Below are 16,902 nucleotides of genomic sequence, written 5' to 3'. Positions count from 1 at the left end.
AATATACGTGTGTGTGTGTTTATATGTGCACTTGTTTTCTATAGTTTTTCTTTGGGAGGGGTTGGTGAATATACACATACTAAGGAAGCGATTGAGTGATTTGGGGTTTGTCATATATCTATCATTACCTTTATGGTTTTATCCAACAGTTTAATATTTGAAAAGTTTTCTAGTGGAGATCCTGATACAAAGGACAACTCAGTGGGAATTCAGCTGCTGGGAATTGTTCTAGCTAACAATTTACCTCCCTTTGACCTGAAGTGTGAAATAGATCGTGTCAGGTGAGAAATGCAACATTTGAGGGGCAAATTTTCTTAAAAGCTTAAGAGAGCAACTCTTAACTTGTCAGCATAAAATATCGGAGTTATATTGTTCATTTATTAGGAATTTCTTGACCCATCATCCCTTTGCTATAGTCTGTCACCATGCTTTTTTTTTTAATCTTTAAACTTGATGATACCATCTTAGTACAAGTACTAAGGGAACCAGCTAGGAAGTGTGCCCTCCTCAATTTGTTTCTTGTAAACAGAGATAGTTTTGTAGGTAAAGTAGCGACTAGTGTCTGTCTTGGCCATATTGCCATGAAGTTGTTGAGGTGACAGGGGGAACACTACCATCAAAACTTTAACCCTGGATATGGAAAGTGCAGACTTTAGGCTGCTTGGGATCTAGTTGACAAGGTGCTCTAAGGAACTGCTTTTGAAGCCATTGGGGTTTGTCAGTGCTGGTCACTTTTTAAGTATCAATGTCAAAAGTTAAGCAGACAGAACAGTATGCTGACTTGGCTGAGCAAGCTTCTAGATCTTAGGTGGAAGAAGAATGTGTATAGCCACTGGAAGCAAGTTCAGGCAATGTGGGAGGACTGCAGAAATACTGGTTGCTATTGTAGGGAGAAAATCTGTGTCGCCAAAGCTCAATTAGAGTGGATGCTGGCCAGCAGCAAGAAGAGCTTCTTTAAATATCTTAACTACAAAAGAAAGACCAAAGATAGCATTGGTCCATTACTTGATGAGATTGGTCACCTTGTAAGTAGGGACACGCATAAAGCAGAGACATTAAATGCCTTTTTTGCCTGTCTACAACACTGACAATGGACTCTGGAATCTCTGGACCCCTGAGTTGGAAGACCCTGACTGCAATAATGGTAAATTCCCAGCCAGCTCCAAACTTTTGCTGCTCTGGCTTGATGTATATAAGTCCATGGGGCCTGATGGGAATCATCCCAGGGTATAAAAAGCTGGCTGATGTCATTGTTGAGACCTTTCTCAATTATTTTTCAATAACCTTGAGAACAGGAAGAGGTCCCACTTGACTGGAATCTGACAAACGTGATCACAGTTTTCAAGATGGACAAGAAAGTCCTAGTAATTACAGACCTGTTAGTCTTAATGCAGTGCAGTGTGAGTCAGCAGGGTGCCCTGGCAGCCAAAAGGGCCAACTGTAACCTGGGGTGCATCAGACGCAGTGCTGCCAGTAGGTGAGGGAAGGGATTGCCACTCTGCTTTGCGCTGTGCGGCCTCACCTCCAGCACTGGGTGTGGGTTTGGGCATACAACATGAGAGGGGCGTAGAAGTTTTAGAGAGCATCCGGAGAAAGGCTGCCAAGATGGTGAAGAGTCTGGAGGGCAAAGTGTATGAGGAGTGGCTCTGGTTTGTTCAGCCCTAAGCAGTGAGGCTGAGGGGAGGCCTCATACGGAGGCCTTGTGCTCATACGGAGTATTGTGCCATGTTGCTCTCTTCTAGAAGTAGTCACTGTGCTGTTAGGCAGCTCAAAAGTTTTTCAGTGTGAGATCAAGTGGTGGAGTGGTGGCTTGTAACGCATCTGCTTTTTGTGCTAGGTATTTTCAGGCTCTGGTCAGTAACATGGGCTTATTAAGGTATAAAGAAGTTTATGCAGCTGCAGCAGAAGTGTTGGGACTTGCTCTTCAATATATAGCTGAGAGACAAAATGTAAGTAACTGTATTAGGTGTGTGACCGTTACTGTCTTAAATATGTTTACATCTTTTATATGGCTACTCCATTCAGCTACAAAAATAAGTGTTTTAGAACTCAACGGTGTTTGTCCAACAGATTAAAAGGTTAACTGATTAACTCAGGATGAAATATGCTTTAGATCACACTAAGAGCTGAGTTTCTGCCCTGCTGTTGTGGAGCTAGAGGTGAATGGGCTTTGTTCTGCTCCTGCGTTCCAGCAACGCTAATGTGTACATTTTAAAGTTTTGGAGTTTCTTCTTGTTTTTATTGTTATTTGATTAAAAAAGAAAATTGAAAGTTGGAAAGTTTGGGGCTGCGTTTTGAATATCTTTAACTGAGGATGTTTAGTAACTGGCAAGTTTTGATGTAAGATTCAAGGCTACTATATTTAATTTTGGGCTTTTAGAGCTCTCGTGGATAATGAATCCACTTGTTTTCTAGAGTGTGGATGAAATGAATGCAAACCTGTTACTAAATTTTGTAGTACTGGCACGAATGAATAGTGCTTGATGTTCATAGAAATCAATTTGAGACAGATACTGGAAGTATCTCTTCACAGAGCTGTTAGTTATCACAGGGGGTTCTGGAGTTAAGTAGCATCAGCAAGTTCAGAAATAAATTTATGCACAAAAGAAGACCACTGACTACTTTTAAAAGCAATAGGCAACATATACTCTTAGAGCTAATGAGAGAATATATGCTGGGATGTATGTGGGGGGGGGGGGGGCGGGGGAAGGACACAATGCTGCCAGGCTTATGAACTCCTAAATATCATACTGCAGCTGCTACTACAGAAATACCAAGTGATTGGCTCGGTAACTATTACTCCAATCTTGCAGGATATTCCTGCATTATTGCCCACTAAATTGCATTCTGTTTGTTCTTTTACAGTTTCTAGAGCATATTTCCTAAACTGAATTCCTGCAACCTCCTCTCCGGTAGTTTTTCAGGTTCCATTAAAAGCAATGTTTGGATAAAGTAGCAAAGATGGTTGAAATATTTTTATCCTATTCAAAGCTAATTTCTTTAACAGTTAGTGAAGCCTGCTGCTTCACTCGCTAAATGTCTTCAGCCAAAATGCCTTTTCCTTATATTCACAGCTTGGAAATCTGCCATACTCAATAGTTACTATTTACATAAGCTTGTATTTCAAAGTTAAGGTTTTGGTTCAAAACCAAAGATAGCTCAGAAAGGCACTGTGAAACAGTTTGTTTGAGCCGGGCATCACTGCACGGCAGCCGTGAAGCACCGCAAGGTCAATATGAAGCAGGTGAATCTCACCTAGCAAAGTGCAGTAGAAACAAACAGTACAGCAGCAATATTGTGTGTTGTTAAAGTGGTTATGGGTTTCATGCCTGTGCACATCATGCTGTCTTTCTAATTCTCAGATACTTGAAGATCCAGTTTATGATTGTGTCATAAAACAATTAAAACGTCATCAGAACACCCAACAGGATAAGTTTATAATATGCTTGAATAAAGTGGTTAAGAACTTTCCTCCTCTCGCTGACAGGTATGTCGTAATTTACATGGTGAATTCATTGTAGATCTAGGGGAATCATAGAAACTATCTTGCTTTTCTTCATGGGCTTATGTTCATCTTAAGGTTTATGAATGCAGTATTCTTTTTGATACCAAAACTTCACGGTGTGATGAAAAACTACTGTCTGGAAGTAATCATGTGCCGAGCAGAGGAAATACCTGATCTCTATTTGCAGCTAAAGAGTAAAGACTTCATCCAGATCATGAAACACAGGTAAGTGCTCACATGGCTATAAGTGTGAATAAGTAGTGCGAGCTTTTTGAAAACATTGCTTGTGGTGACCACAAGAAGTTTATACCTCCAGATGCATTTGGAGGTCGCGTTTGGTTTTGCTCATTGCTCTCATTGTTCGAGCAAATGGAATCTGAGTGTTAAGTATAGGATAGCTAACTCAATGTGGGGAAAAAAACCTATATAGCATTAAGGTGAAACATCAACTTCTATTCACTAGGGTGTGAATTTCATCTTTAGTGTGTATTGCATTAGTTTTGTTCTTCTAGATTGAACTCAAAAGTATTTATGTGAACCTCTTTACATGAAAGCAGATATTGGTAAAATCTGTGCTGATCTTCTGGTTCTCTGTGTAGCAGTGAAGAGGAGAAAAAGGTAATAATCTTTAATTTTTGTTTTATCTCCCCTTCTCATCTTTAGGGATGATGAAAGGCAAAGGGTTTGTTTGGATATAATATACAAGATGCTGTCTACACTGAAACCACCAGAACTTAAAGAACTTCTTCCTGGAGTGACAGGGTTCATTTCTCACCCTTCTGTAATATGTCGACAGCGCATGTATGATATTCTCATGTGGATTTATGATAATTACAGGTACGTACTCACTGCAGTTGTTGTTTTTCAGTGGTTTGAAAGCATTTGTTAGTATTGTCTTCCAACTTCATGTCCTTGTGTGTGGGATTTTGTAGTTCTCAAACAGATAGCACCTGTGGGTTGCCTTGGACCTTCTTTCATGGTGGTTTAATCATTTAAACTAATGGACAAAAACTTGGACCTGAACTTCAGCCCAAAACTAGAATGCTGCATCAACACAGCACAGTAGTGTAAAAAGTCTTAGTCTGATCTTGCTTTTTTTTTTTTTCCCTTTGGCAGTGTTTATAACTGTGGTAAGGACTGAGTGCTATAGAAATTTGATTGTAGTCAGGAGATGTATTAAGGCACTTCGGCATGATCTGGATCTGTTCAATCCAGTTCAATAAATCTGTTCAATAAATATGAGGATGTTCTTTCTATTTGACTTACAAAACAGCGTATGACTGTTCTTGAAGGAGTGTGTTGTTGTACCCTCTGTCTTGGTTGGGTTCTGTTGCATGTTTTTGCCCAAGATAACTGTGTACTGTTAGAATGGATGGTTCTGGTGAAGAACACGCAGGCAATTTTACTGCAGTGTCACTTGGGAAAAGATGCCACTGCTTTTATTCTTTTTTAACCTTGCTAACTCAGCATTACTTCTGCTGGGCCCTTATAATAAAAACCTAACAATGTATTTTTTTTAACCCTGTAATTTTTTATTCTTCTAAATAGTGGAAAGACAAACCACTTCTGGGAATGAAGACCTCATCTTATGAAAAAAGTGTTGTCATGCCAAGTTGAGACTTACTTTATTATCCTCTTGTTTGTTTTTTCTTTAATGGCTTGTTTGAGAGAAGTCACTAAGAGACATTTTTCTCCTAATGTCAGTGATCCAGAAAGCCAAGCAGATGGTGATTCTCAGGAAGTGCTCAGTCTGGCAAAAGAAATCCTGCTTCAGGGACTGATTGATGAGAATGCTGAACTGCAGTGAGTAAACAGTGTTGTGATGACTGAAGTAATAAGTCCTTAAATTGCTCCTCCTTTGTTTACAACATGAGATTCAGTAATTAGATGTTCTAAGATATTTTAATATAAAGGTGTGACACCAAGATAATGCTACTTCCCTTTCTTGCAGTGAGTTAATTTATAAAATTGTGTCCTGTAGCTTCACACTGAATTAAGGTGAATCGCTGAACTTTTCAGCAAGTCTCTAAGCCGTGGAGGAATTGTTTCACTGGGTTGGTCCTAATTCTGCATTAACATTCTAAAGTTTTTGAACAAGGCCCTCGCTATACAGAGATGCATCAATAGATTTGGTGATGGAGAATGTTGAATATCTAACTTTTTTTTTAGTGAAGCAGAAGATAGGAGATCTGTGCTTAATCACCCATAGCACTTCTTGAGAGGAAAACAATACAAATATTTATTTTTTGAGTAAGCCTTTATAATATCAGTTAAATGGCATAGAGAATGGGAGAGGAATGTGCGAGTCCGTGTAACTCAATGGAAGACCCATGGCTTGAAAGGTTTAATTGTTGACATTGTTACGTTGCTGTTTTATTTAAAATTGACCTTTTTTGGTAATGTTGCATTTTCTGTTTGCAGATAAGGAATTAAGTTACTCATTCTTATTGTTACAGATTAATTGTTAGGAATTTTTGGAGTGACGAGACAAGATTACCTGCAAATATTCTTGATCGTATGCTGATGTTGTTAAATTCTTTATATTCTGCCAAGATTGAAACACAGTACTTGAGTCTAATCACAAATTTTCTGCTTGAAATGACCAGCAAAAGCCCAGATTATTCCAGGAAAATATTTGAACACCCACTGTCTGAATGCAAATTTCATGTAAGTAGTAGTAACATGTTATCCTGCGCACAGCCATGTGACAAATTCCACTCCCTGATGTAGCTGCTGCTTTGACAAGAACAGAGTGAAGACTATTGAAATATTTTTCTTGGAATTAATAGTTAACATCTGTAACAGTGCTGGGTGGTTATGTATGGCAAATTTATAAATCAGTCTTGAGCTAACCAGTCCAAATTTCAGCAAGCTTTTTTGCTGAGCTATGGGGAGGGTTTATGTGGTGGTGTTTTTTTTAATACCCAAGTTTTGCCCGTGTGTCTAGGATGGTGTTTTAGATTCTGTACTTCCATTCTGCTATCCTGTCTTTCAGAGTCAAAAAGCCTCCACTCTTACTGTTCTTATTAATTTTTGTGTGTGTTTATAGGACTTTGTAATTGATTCCAGTTGGCGTTATCGAAGTACCATGCTCACACCTATGTTTGTGGAGACTCAGGCTTCGCAGAGTACTAACAGGAATTCATCCCAAGAAAGATCCCTTTCCATTTCTGGGTCAGTAGGTGGTCGAGTGAGAGCTACCCAAAGGCAATATGAATTTACACCTACACAGAATGTCAGTAAGTCAGACTTGGGGCCTCTGAAATTTTGTTGCTTACTGTAAGAATGATTCCATTGTTTTCATTCCTGTTGCGTGTGAATTTTTAATGCAGAAGTGTAAATGCACTTAATACTCAGTATTCAAGAGTTTTTATTTTTTAATGAGAAAAAGACTTATTCACATTTCTATTGGTCTGATACACTTTTAATGTTCTGCCTAATGTAAAAGTGTTTCTTGCAATCTGTTCTGCTTAAGAACACTGGGAATTATATTTTTAGGGGAGGGAATTGATGTGCTTCATAGAAGTTCACATGTGGGTTATGCTGATGTGTTACTCTTCTACTTTTTTCCTTTACAGGTGGTAGAAGTTCTTTTAATTGGCTAACTGGAAACAGCATTGACACTTTGGCAGAGTATACAGTTCCTTCTTCCTCCGAGTCTTTGTCTTCATCCATGCTGTTAGTTAACAAAAGGAGTGAAAAATTTAAACAGGCAGCCTTTAAACCTGTGGGGCCAGATTTTGGGAAAAAAAGGCTGAGTTTACCTGGAGATAAGGTGGACAGCAAAACTAAAGGTGCGTAGGCCTTACAATGCAATTTCTACATTACGCTTTGGCCATCTTTGTCAGTTATTTGGCTGACAGTCTTTTACCATTCTATCTAAAGCTGAATTTTACAGATCTGGTTTCCAGGAGCGTGTGTTGATAGCTGCACGAAGTATGGCAGAAAACTAGGATTGCACTAAGAATTGCTTAAACTGTGTGTTGTGAGACAAAAGAACTGAATCGTTAAGGTGCTGTTCCATTTTATGCCTAGGTATAGATGAACGAGCAGAGATTTTGAGACTGCGGAGGCGTTTCTTAAAGGACCAAGAGAAAGTCAGTCTGATTTATGCTAGAAAAGGTGTGGCTGAACAGAAAAGAGAAAAGGTTTGTCATTTCAATTTTAAGTTTAAAACCTTGAGTCTCAGTGCCATCTACAATCTTGTTCTTTATCTCTAGAAGTAATTGTATGAAGAAAGGGTAGGTGTAAGGTACTGGTTGCTACTGTAAGAGCTTTAAGAGGTTTTATTTGGAAAGTATACTATTTTTGTGCTTAGATCTATATGATGATACTTGATAGGAGCAAGAACAGAGTTAGATAACACTTCTGTTCTTCCACTCAGTGTGCACAAAGTGATTTTATGTGTTGGAATCCCTAGTAGGAAAGGGAGATGTTCCCAGTAGAAGCCCTTTATGGTTGTCATCCCCCAAAACTAGAAACCCTGAAGTAAGGATACTCTGCAGAAGTATTCAGAGAAACTTATCCATTGTCTGAAGGTAAACCCAAAAATGTGATACAGCCAATGGGCTAATGTGAACTGTTGAGGACTTTTAATCTGAACGAAGCTCAGTAAGTAACAAGCATTTACTGAATATTTATTAAAGCTTGGTACTGTATGGGTTTCTTGGTTGTTACATATTCGTGATTAGTTTAAATAGACTCTGTAGCAGTCTTTCAAAGGTTCATGTGACTAAAACAACATGAATGATCATCCAAAGATGGTGGCAGTTTAACAAGAACAAAGGGACCCAGGATTGAGAGTTAATTTTTGAGACATACTTGTAATTCTTTGCAGCTGCATACAGCTGTGTAAGTTGAACCTATGTCTGGAAGTACCACACAAACACCTATTTTTGTCAGTTTGTTTACTTGTAGACCAAAGTTCCCCTTTCCTCCTACTCTGCAAGGGAAAGAACCTGTAAAAAAAAAAAAAAAAGTTCACTATGACAGTCCAAAAACAAATGAAGAAAATCTGGTGTTCCACACCAGAAGACCGGAGGAGAACATAAATGTAGCCAAGACCCCTTAAACTGTCCAAGAGATGTGTTGCACCTAAACGCATATGGATATCTGTGCATTATGTTAGTACCATACCTGACAGGTCAACAGGAAAAAGGAGATCCTGAGCAAGAATGTATTTGGAGATGGCTTTAGCAAAGCCCGAATTTCTCCCAGGATATTTCTCTTGGAAGTTTTTTGAAAATCATCCCTTTCAAGTTGTACAGAATAAGAATGGTCTCAAATGACAGCATCCAAAATGTTTAAAGAGTATTTAAAATAGTCAAGTTTTCTTTTCTTTCCCTCTTCCATTACATCAATGTATGCATCCATCCACTGTCTGCTGGCTTAACTGGTAAAGGCAAAAGTTACAAGTAAAATTCCGGGCTCTAAAATCACTGCTGATTTTCTTTACAGCTGGTCCATGCTGTGAGGGTGGGGGGGAAGAAAAGAGATGGGTTTTATCTATATGTGCTAGTAATTCTTGTTCAATTTAGTTGCATTTCTGCAAGCCTCAGCAACCGGCAAGACAGCTTTTTAACCACTAGTTTGCAGCAGTTTTATTACAGTTCAGCTTAAGCTTTATTAGGAACTTAAGCTTTATTAAGCTTTATTAGTTCTTCCAGTCATCCTCTTTCCTTTCTCTTCCTACCCCACTGTGTGAAATAAAACAGTCACTTTAGCAACCTCGTGTTACTTTGCTTGTGTTTGGCCAGGCTCTGAGAACCTTCATCTGATTGCATGGTGTGACTCAGCTGGCAGGCAGTAATTTACAACACTGTAATAGCTCACTGGCTTTCAATAGTAATTATTCTGTTTTAAAAAAATAAATAAATAAAATAAGCAGTTCAGTACTGTGTGTATGGAAGCAGGAACTACAGGACATTAATATTAAAAGTTAATGGCTAAAGTAACTCTGAGGAAGAGGCTTTTGGAGTTCTTAACTGATTAAGGTTATTTTGCATTTAATCCTATTTCACCTTTAGAATATTTGTTTAATATTCATGGCAGAAGCTTAATAAAACATTTCAAAAATACTCTTGCTTATTATGTCCTGTCCAGATACAGCTCTTTCTAATTAATGACTTTTCTCTTTAACGTGAGCATTGCATTTCAGGAGATGAAATCAGAGCTGAAGATGAAGTTTGATGGCCAGGTTACTTTGTACAGAAGTTACCGTGTAGGAGACCTTCCTGACATCCAGATTGAACACTGCAGCCTCATTGCCCCTCTACAGGGCCTCGCCCAGGTCTGTTTGCTTTTCAAGTGCCATTTTGGTGCTTCGTGTTTTGGTAGGAACAGTGAGGAGCAGTTGGACAACTGCTTTCAAAATTGTTGTTTTGTTGTCAACCACCATGATGTGCTTTCAAAGAGCCTGTTTTGGGGGACAGTGTTTCTCCTGCCCCTGGGCTGGTGCAGTGATGAGAGAAGATGCCTTGTAGGTTGCTTCACCTGAGCAGTTGAACACAGAGGATCTAAGATATCAGCTGTTGTTGCCTCTGGATTCCTGGGCTTGACAAACAAATGGTGATTTTTAGAGACATTATCGGGAAAGGCCTTCTTGCTATATAATAACAAGACTGTCATTTTTGTTCTTTCACATGGCTGCAGTGCAGTGGTAAAAGTACAAGTGAAATTCCGTGGATAGACTGGACTTGGAGTCAGTAAAACTGATCTAATATTCCTTTTCTTATCTGGGAATGGCAGAAACTATAAGCTGAACTTATATTTTGCAATGTTTGAGGAGTCACAGTATTCCTGATCATCTTCGTATTTAATTTATTTTGATTGTCTCTTATTTCTGTGTGAAGGGGGGAAGTAGTGCAAATGTTATCTAAACAACATTAGATCAAGAGTTAGACCAAACTCCAGTCCTGTGATAGACCAGAGTATGGGATTATATTACATTTGCAAGTGTGTTTCTGGGTTGAAGAAATGCCTTTAAATCTCAGATGGTACCATTTATGTGCGTGTATCTCCCTCTCTGCTAGATCCCTCAACATTGGGGGCTGGATTTTCTCACACACTGGTGTCTTCTGGGTTTTTTTGTTTATTTTTCCTAAAGCCCACTTCACTGGCCATAAGATGATATTGAGTGTCTGATTCCTGTAGCAGGAATTGTGAATATGTGAAAACTGTAAATTCTCCCCTGACCACCAACACTGGCATGAAACCTACATTGTCTTCCAGTTTATGTAGAAGAATTAAGGTAAAGTTTGAATTTGTTGTATGGAAATTCTGAAATAATTCCCAGTATAGATGCTGGGCACACCAGAGCAATTTTTCCACTCCCAGACAGCATCTATGTAAGAGCTAGGTTAATAGGATGGTTCGTATTTCTTAATTTAATTATTACTTTACTGTATCACAGCAAAATTCAGTGTCTGTATTGCTTTTCTTATGACTTACAGAAAGATCCAACATTTGCCAAGCAACTTTTCAGCAGTTTGTTTGGTGGAATTTTTCATGAGGTGAAAAAATCTAAAATTCCCTCTGAGAAGAAAGCCATCATCCAGAAGCTGCTGAAGGACTTCAATCATTTCCTTAGTACAAGCGTTTCTTACTTCCCACCATTCATTGCGTGCATCCAGGTAAATCTTAGTCTGTGACATAAAAGTACTGGAATATAACATCTCTGTCTCAGTGTATGGTAAAACCAGTGGTAGATGTTACTGAAATTTAGGCAAAGGTGGATGGAGTACTCCAGATGTGGCCTTACAGTGGCAGAGTAGAAGGGGGAGGATCACCTCCCTTGACCTGCTGGCCACGCTCTTGTTAGTGCACCCCAGGATCCCATTGGCCTTCTTAGCCGTGAGGGCACACTGCTGGCTCATGGCCAACCTGTCATTCACCAGGATGCCCAAGTTCATCTCCTCAGAGTTCCTTTCCAGCAGGTTGTCCCCTAACCTATATTGATGCATGAGGTTATTTGTCCACAGGTGGGTGCAAGACTCTACACTTGATCTTGTTGAACCTCATGAGTGCGGTTCCTCTCCACCCACCTCTCCAGCCTGTCCAAGTCTCGCTGAATAGCAGCACAGCCTGCAGGTGTGCCAGCCATTCTTCCCATCATCAACAAACTTGCTGAGGGTGTACTTTACCCCTTCATCAGCTGTGGGTAAAATTGAAAAGGCTATGTAGGTGTTGTGGTGCTAATGTTTCCATTTCTGGGAAGTGCTTTATTGAGGAATATTTTATATCTTCAGGATAGCAGTAGCTGTGAGATGGATTGTTGTTTAGCATCTCTTGTTTATATTTCAGCAGCCTTTTCAATTAGGTCTTCTGAGGTAGTTCTCCAGCAATTTTCACTAATGAGAGAAGGACTTGTTTCTGCCAAAGACTGAGTGGGTGCACCACAGCTCCATCACTGAGAAGTAAACTCACGCCTTTCTGCTTTGCTTCTGTGTGCTTCTGTGCTTTTAATGCCATGAGAATATGGTGGCTTGGAATTGTTTGTGAACTTCATATTCTACCCCAAATTTTAGAGATTAAAAAAGCTTGTCCAAGTGCTGTTACATAACCACTGTCGCTGCATTTAATGTTTCACATCATGTGTTGATCTTAGTGCTGTATATATCAATTTTTTTTGAGTGACAAATAGTAGTTTCCTCTTTCCGTTACAGAAATCTAAATACTCTGACATTAGATGTCTTTCATAATACAGGAGGAATATCTAGTTCAGACTAGCTTTTCAACTAGTGACAAACTGCGTTAAGTACTTGTATTTACACATCTGAGAAAGTGTAATTTGTTGTTTACTTTCTTCTGTGCAGCTGCATAAAAGGTCAAATTCTGTGGGGATATTTCTGGGCTGTCTTGGTATTTTTTGAGCCAGCATCTCACAATAGCTATCTGTTAATATTCCCTTTTGCCATATTCCCTCATTCCCATTATTTGTGTTGAACTATGCTCTCTATTACGCTCTATTAAAAATGCTTTTGTGTAGGGCTACTTTTTTACCTGAATAGATGGAATATCAGAATTTAAAAAATATGTAAGTTATCAGTCAAGGAGGACTTCGTAACAATGCCAAGAGCACCTCGTCGTCATCCCTGCTGAATAAAAAAGGAACAGCAGCACAAAGGCAAGGCTCAGCTTGTGTATTTGAGCATCCTACACAACTGTGAGAGGAAGTCTTTTTCCCAGTGTGGAACAGAGTTGATATTGTTTAGGAGAGAGGGCTGGGAGAGGAAGAGGGAGTGAGCGCATGGTGTGGAGGTTGCCACTTTTGTTGGCTTGGCCAGTTGGAAGCAGAGTTTCTGCTTCCTCTGTACAAGCAGCATAATAAATATAGGCTTGTGTCAGAAAGGCTGCCTGCTTCACTGTGACTTCCTTGCGATTGTTTCACTTCTTGGTCTTCTACAGGTTAAAATCCCATTGGAAGAGTAACTTGATGATAAAAGGAGCTGTTTACATCTTCAGGGATAATCTTAAAGTTGCCTGTGGGGCTCTGGGGCAGCCTTTAGGACAGATTAAAAAACAGCTGAAATACTGAGAACCTAAATCCGTGCCATAAGTTCATACAGATTCTGTAGAAATACCTAGCCTCTGAAGGACATATAGTTGTATAGAAATACTTCAGCCATCAGGCTGACTTGGATGTCGTTCCTCCTTATCTTGAACATATGGCGCAAACAGAGACAGAAAACACTGTGTGAAGCAAAGAACATTGTCTGCTTTTAGAAGATAAGCGATGGTAGTCACCTTCTTTGATGTGGGGTGATGTCTGTAAATTGTGAGGGTATTCTCCAGATACACTGTTATACTTGCACAGTTCCTGCACTTTTCCTATGCATGCTTGGTAAAGGTCTGTTAGTCTTACCTTAACACAGCCATTCTTAATTTTTTAGATTGTGCAGTTGGCATTGCACCCCTGGCATAACCCCTAAGAGCTGACAGAGGAGGGATATATGTGTATATATGTCTTATGTAGGAATGTCTGAGACATGTAGTTGAAATTGCCTGAATAGCATATGTAGGCCCCTCACTGGGATTCACATGGTCTGTAACACAGGAAGCTACAAGAAGCTGTCCTTTTTCTCTCTTGTATTGAGCACGAATAGAATTGGCAGGAGTCTCAGCAATGCAAAATGTGTAATGAATTTGCTTAAGCCAGATTCGTTTGTGGCAGTTACCATTATGAAGGCAGTGTAGCTGAGTTGTTCTTGCAGTTTCTATGTAGTGATTTTTCATGCTGTATTTTCACACATACCATCTTGCAAGAATCAAGTGTTTATTTTTCTCCTACAATTCTGTGCTCTTTCTATAATGAAAGTTTTAATACCTATTCCTCCTGGTTGTAGATTTTTTTTGTTTGTTTCCTTTGGTTTAAGGTATTATTGCAACTTTCCTTTAGGTTTTAGGAGGAAAAAAAGCAGGGCTCTAATAAACTTATCTGTTACTTTATATTTGTCTGTATTGGCTATAATGATTTAAGTATTAAAAAGAAACTTCAGGTAGCCAGGAAGGTTTACCCCCTTATAAAAGGGTTATTCTGTAGTTGAGCTCATCTTCAAAAGGGTAAAGATCTCAGAGATCCTGTCTTTAAATCAGGCAGGACTAGATGAGCACCAATAAATGAGTCTAATGAGAATCTTCAGGATGCTAAAACAGGGTAAGTGTGTGCTAGGAAGCATTCATCTTGGTTAATTAGGCAGTGGTGGGTAGCAGGACTGTGCTGTGCAGTATGTTAAGGAAGGGTAGCGGCTGTGTAGCAGGCACTGCACTATCAGCAAAAAGAGGGGAAGGTTCAGACCCTGACTGTGTTCATTTCTCTCCTCTCTGCCGCTTTTCTGTTTAGAGAATTGTCTGGCAGATCTGTCAGGTTGCAGGTTGAAGTGTATGTGCAGAGGAACTGTTCCTCGTTACATCCAATTTCCTTTTGTGGGGCAGCTTCAGTCCTCACACTGGAGAGACAGGTGAAGTGCAGGGGTTGTTCTCTGTCCTAAGATCAGCAACACAGCAAAAAAAGCACTCCCTTTTTTTTTTTTCCAGAGTTGAGAATTTCTGGAAATGTTACTGCCTCTTTACAGAGCTCACACTGTAAGAAAGGGATAGATGGCTGGTCTGTGAAAGGTAGCTGTTAGCATCTATACAGTATGTATTTGACCAAGTAGACAACTTGTTTTGTCTTACAGGAGATAAGTTACAAGCACAGAGAGCTGCTGGAGCTGGATTCAGCTAACGTGAGCACGAGCTGCCTTGCCAGCCTACAGCAGCCTGTAGGCATCCTTCTTCTGGAGCATGCCCTGATGGCACTGTCCCCTGCAGAGGAGCCCCCATCAAAGCGGATGCGTGGCAGGACTGAGCTCCCCCCAGACGTCGTCAAATGGCTCGAGCTTGCTAAGTAAATTCTTGCTTGAGATAAGTTACTTCTGGTCAGGTTTGCCTTGTGAAGAGCTGCATCTTTACAGCTCCTGGGATTTCTTTTTAGTCTTTCCCTTTGTTAGAATTCAATATGCTTTTAATTTCTTGTCAGTTAATTGCTATCTTTCTGTTAGAGCAGTTAGATTTAACAGATGTGCACCCCGGCAATGCTGCCACACTGCTAGCAACAAAAACAACAAAACATCCTATCTTGCAATTGCAGGAGTTTCCAGTGTTCAGGTATTCCCCTACAAGATGAAGTTTATCTACTTACATATATATTTATGATTTGATGAAAGAAATATGTTACTGGCTTGTAATATTTTCAAAAAGGTAATGTTATTGCTGATTGAATGTATGTTTTTTAGATTTTACTTTCAGTAGTTTATATTTGCATTAATTTACCTCTGCTCAACTCATTAAAAGATTTCCCTTCTCTTATTGGTAGGCTTTACCGGTCTCTGGGAGATTATGATGTCCTTCGTGGTATTTTCAGTGGCAAGATTGGGACTAAGGACATTACACAGCAAGCGTTGCTGGCAGAAGCAAGGAGTGATTATGCTGAAGCAGCTAAATGTTATGATGAGGTAAAATGACAACAAGAATGTTTTGTTTCATAAATCTTTCTCATGGCTTAAAACTAAGAAGCCGAAACTGAACATTTTGAGAACAAGCATATTGTTCAGGATGTCCTTCTGTTTTGTTTGATTGATGGTTAAGTCTGTCGTGGGAACAGATGCCACAAGCAGTCATAATGGAGCAGAAAGCATGCTGCTCTTTAACTAGTTGTTACAAAGCTTCGTATCTGTCCTTACCTCATTGCAGCCTTTCAGTACCAAAAGGGAGCCTACAAACAGGAGGGGAGTCAACTCTTCGGAAGGGTAGATAACAGCAGGACAAGAGGAAATGGTTTTAAGTTGAAGGAGAGAAGGTTTAGGTTGGATGTCAGGGGGAAGTTCTTTACAGAGACAGTGGTGAGGTGCTGGCACAGGCTGCCAGAGAGGTTGTGGATGCCCCGTCCCTGGAGGTATTCGAGGCCAGGTTGGATGGGGCCCTGGGCAGCCTGGTCTAGTATTATATGGGGAGGTTGGTGGCCCTGCCTGTGGCAGGGGATTGGAGCTTGATGATCCTTGAGGTCCCTTCCAACCCAAGCCATTCTATGATTCTTATCTAAGCAGACAAGTAAAACTCTACAAGCATGCTGCCTCTGAGAGAGCAAACTGCCTGTGTTCATGGCAGATCTCAGTTATTGTGGGTACAAACGAAGAAGGAACTCTCATCTTTCTTTTAAAGACTTTTCAAAAGTGCAGGTTTACTGAAGATGGCTATCTGAAATAAATTTTTATATAAATGTTATTGAAATCCTGACTAGTTTCAGTTTTTGGCATTTAACGTTGCCATCGCATTCTGGTAAATGGATAATGTTTTTATGAGAGGTGATCAATTGTTCTGAAGTTACTTGTGAGTTGATCAGAGGCTGACATGAAGCTTTAGAAGCTCTAAGAACCTTCCTCTCTCTTATATTGATTCCCTAGGCACTCTCCAAAGAAGATTGGGAAGACGGGGAGCCAACTGAAGCAGAGAAAGACTTCTGGGAACTTGCATCTCTGGAATGCTATGACCACCTCACAGAATGGAAGTCTCTGGAGTATTGTGCTACTGTTAATATTGACAGTGGTAAACCTCCAGACCTGAACAAAACGTGGAGTGATCCATTTTATCAGGTGTTTACAAATTATTTTGACATTGCATTATTATCTCTGCACGGATGTCCTACAGTAATGTGATTGTGGTTGGAGTTCAGTTGTGTAATTTGGGTTACTTTAATTATGGAAGTTAGCAGAGATTCTGATGCATAAATGTTAGAAGCAGTTACTTCTGCTCTTTTTAGGATGCTTAATTTTGACCTAAAGTCTATGGCTGGTCATACAGTACCGGGTTTAACTACCACTATCTGTGTTACCTTCTTCTCTTGCACATCTGGAGAGTTA

General features: G+C 39.8%; 1 protein-coding gene across 4 annotated transcripts in view; it reads left to right on the top strand.

Annotated features, from left to right (window-relative positions):
• The window catches only part of PRKDC (protein kinase, DNA-activated, catalytic polypeptide), an 84,998-nt gene that overhangs the window by 44,549 nt on the left and 23,547 nt on the right, over nt 1-16,902 (top strand). For all 4 annotated transcript variants that reach the window (XM_046917946.1, NM_204658.4, XM_046917957.1 and 1 more), the window contains 15 exons: nt 150-281; nt 1,838-1,949; nt 3,363-3,487; nt 3,581-3,730; nt 4,169-4,342; nt 5,210-5,308; nt 5,962-6,172; nt 6,555-6,744; nt 7,084-7,299; nt 7,541-7,653; nt 9,663-9,794; nt 10,957-11,136; nt 14,683-14,891; nt 15,360-15,498; nt 16,447-16,635. In XM_046917946.1, coding sequence (XP_046773902.1) covers nt 150-281; nt 1,838-1,949; nt 3,363-3,487; nt 3,581-3,730; nt 4,169-4,342; nt 5,210-5,308; nt 5,962-6,172; nt 6,555-6,744; nt 7,084-7,299; nt 7,541-7,653; nt 9,663-9,794; nt 10,957-11,136; nt 14,683-14,891; nt 15,360-15,498; nt 16,447-16,635 — 2,371 coding nt within the window. The remainder of the gene's footprint in view (nt 1-149; nt 282-1,837; nt 1,950-3,362; nt 3,488-3,580; nt 3,731-4,168; nt 4,343-5,209; nt 5,309-5,961; nt 6,173-6,554; nt 6,745-7,083; nt 7,300-7,540; nt 7,654-9,662; nt 9,795-10,956; nt 11,137-14,682; nt 14,892-15,359; nt 15,499-16,446; nt 16,636-16,902) is intronic.

This window comes from Gallus gallus, chromosome 2, assembly GCF_016699485.2.
Source record: "Gallus gallus isolate bGalGal1 chromosome 2, bGalGal1.mat.broiler.GRCg7b, whole genome shotgun sequence".
Classification (NCBI taxonomy): Eukaryota; Metazoa; Chordata; class Aves; order Galliformes; family Phasianidae; genus Gallus; species Gallus gallus.
The sequence above is the reverse complement of the archived record's forward strand: the minus strand, read 5'-3'. Positions and strand labels throughout refer to the sequence as shown.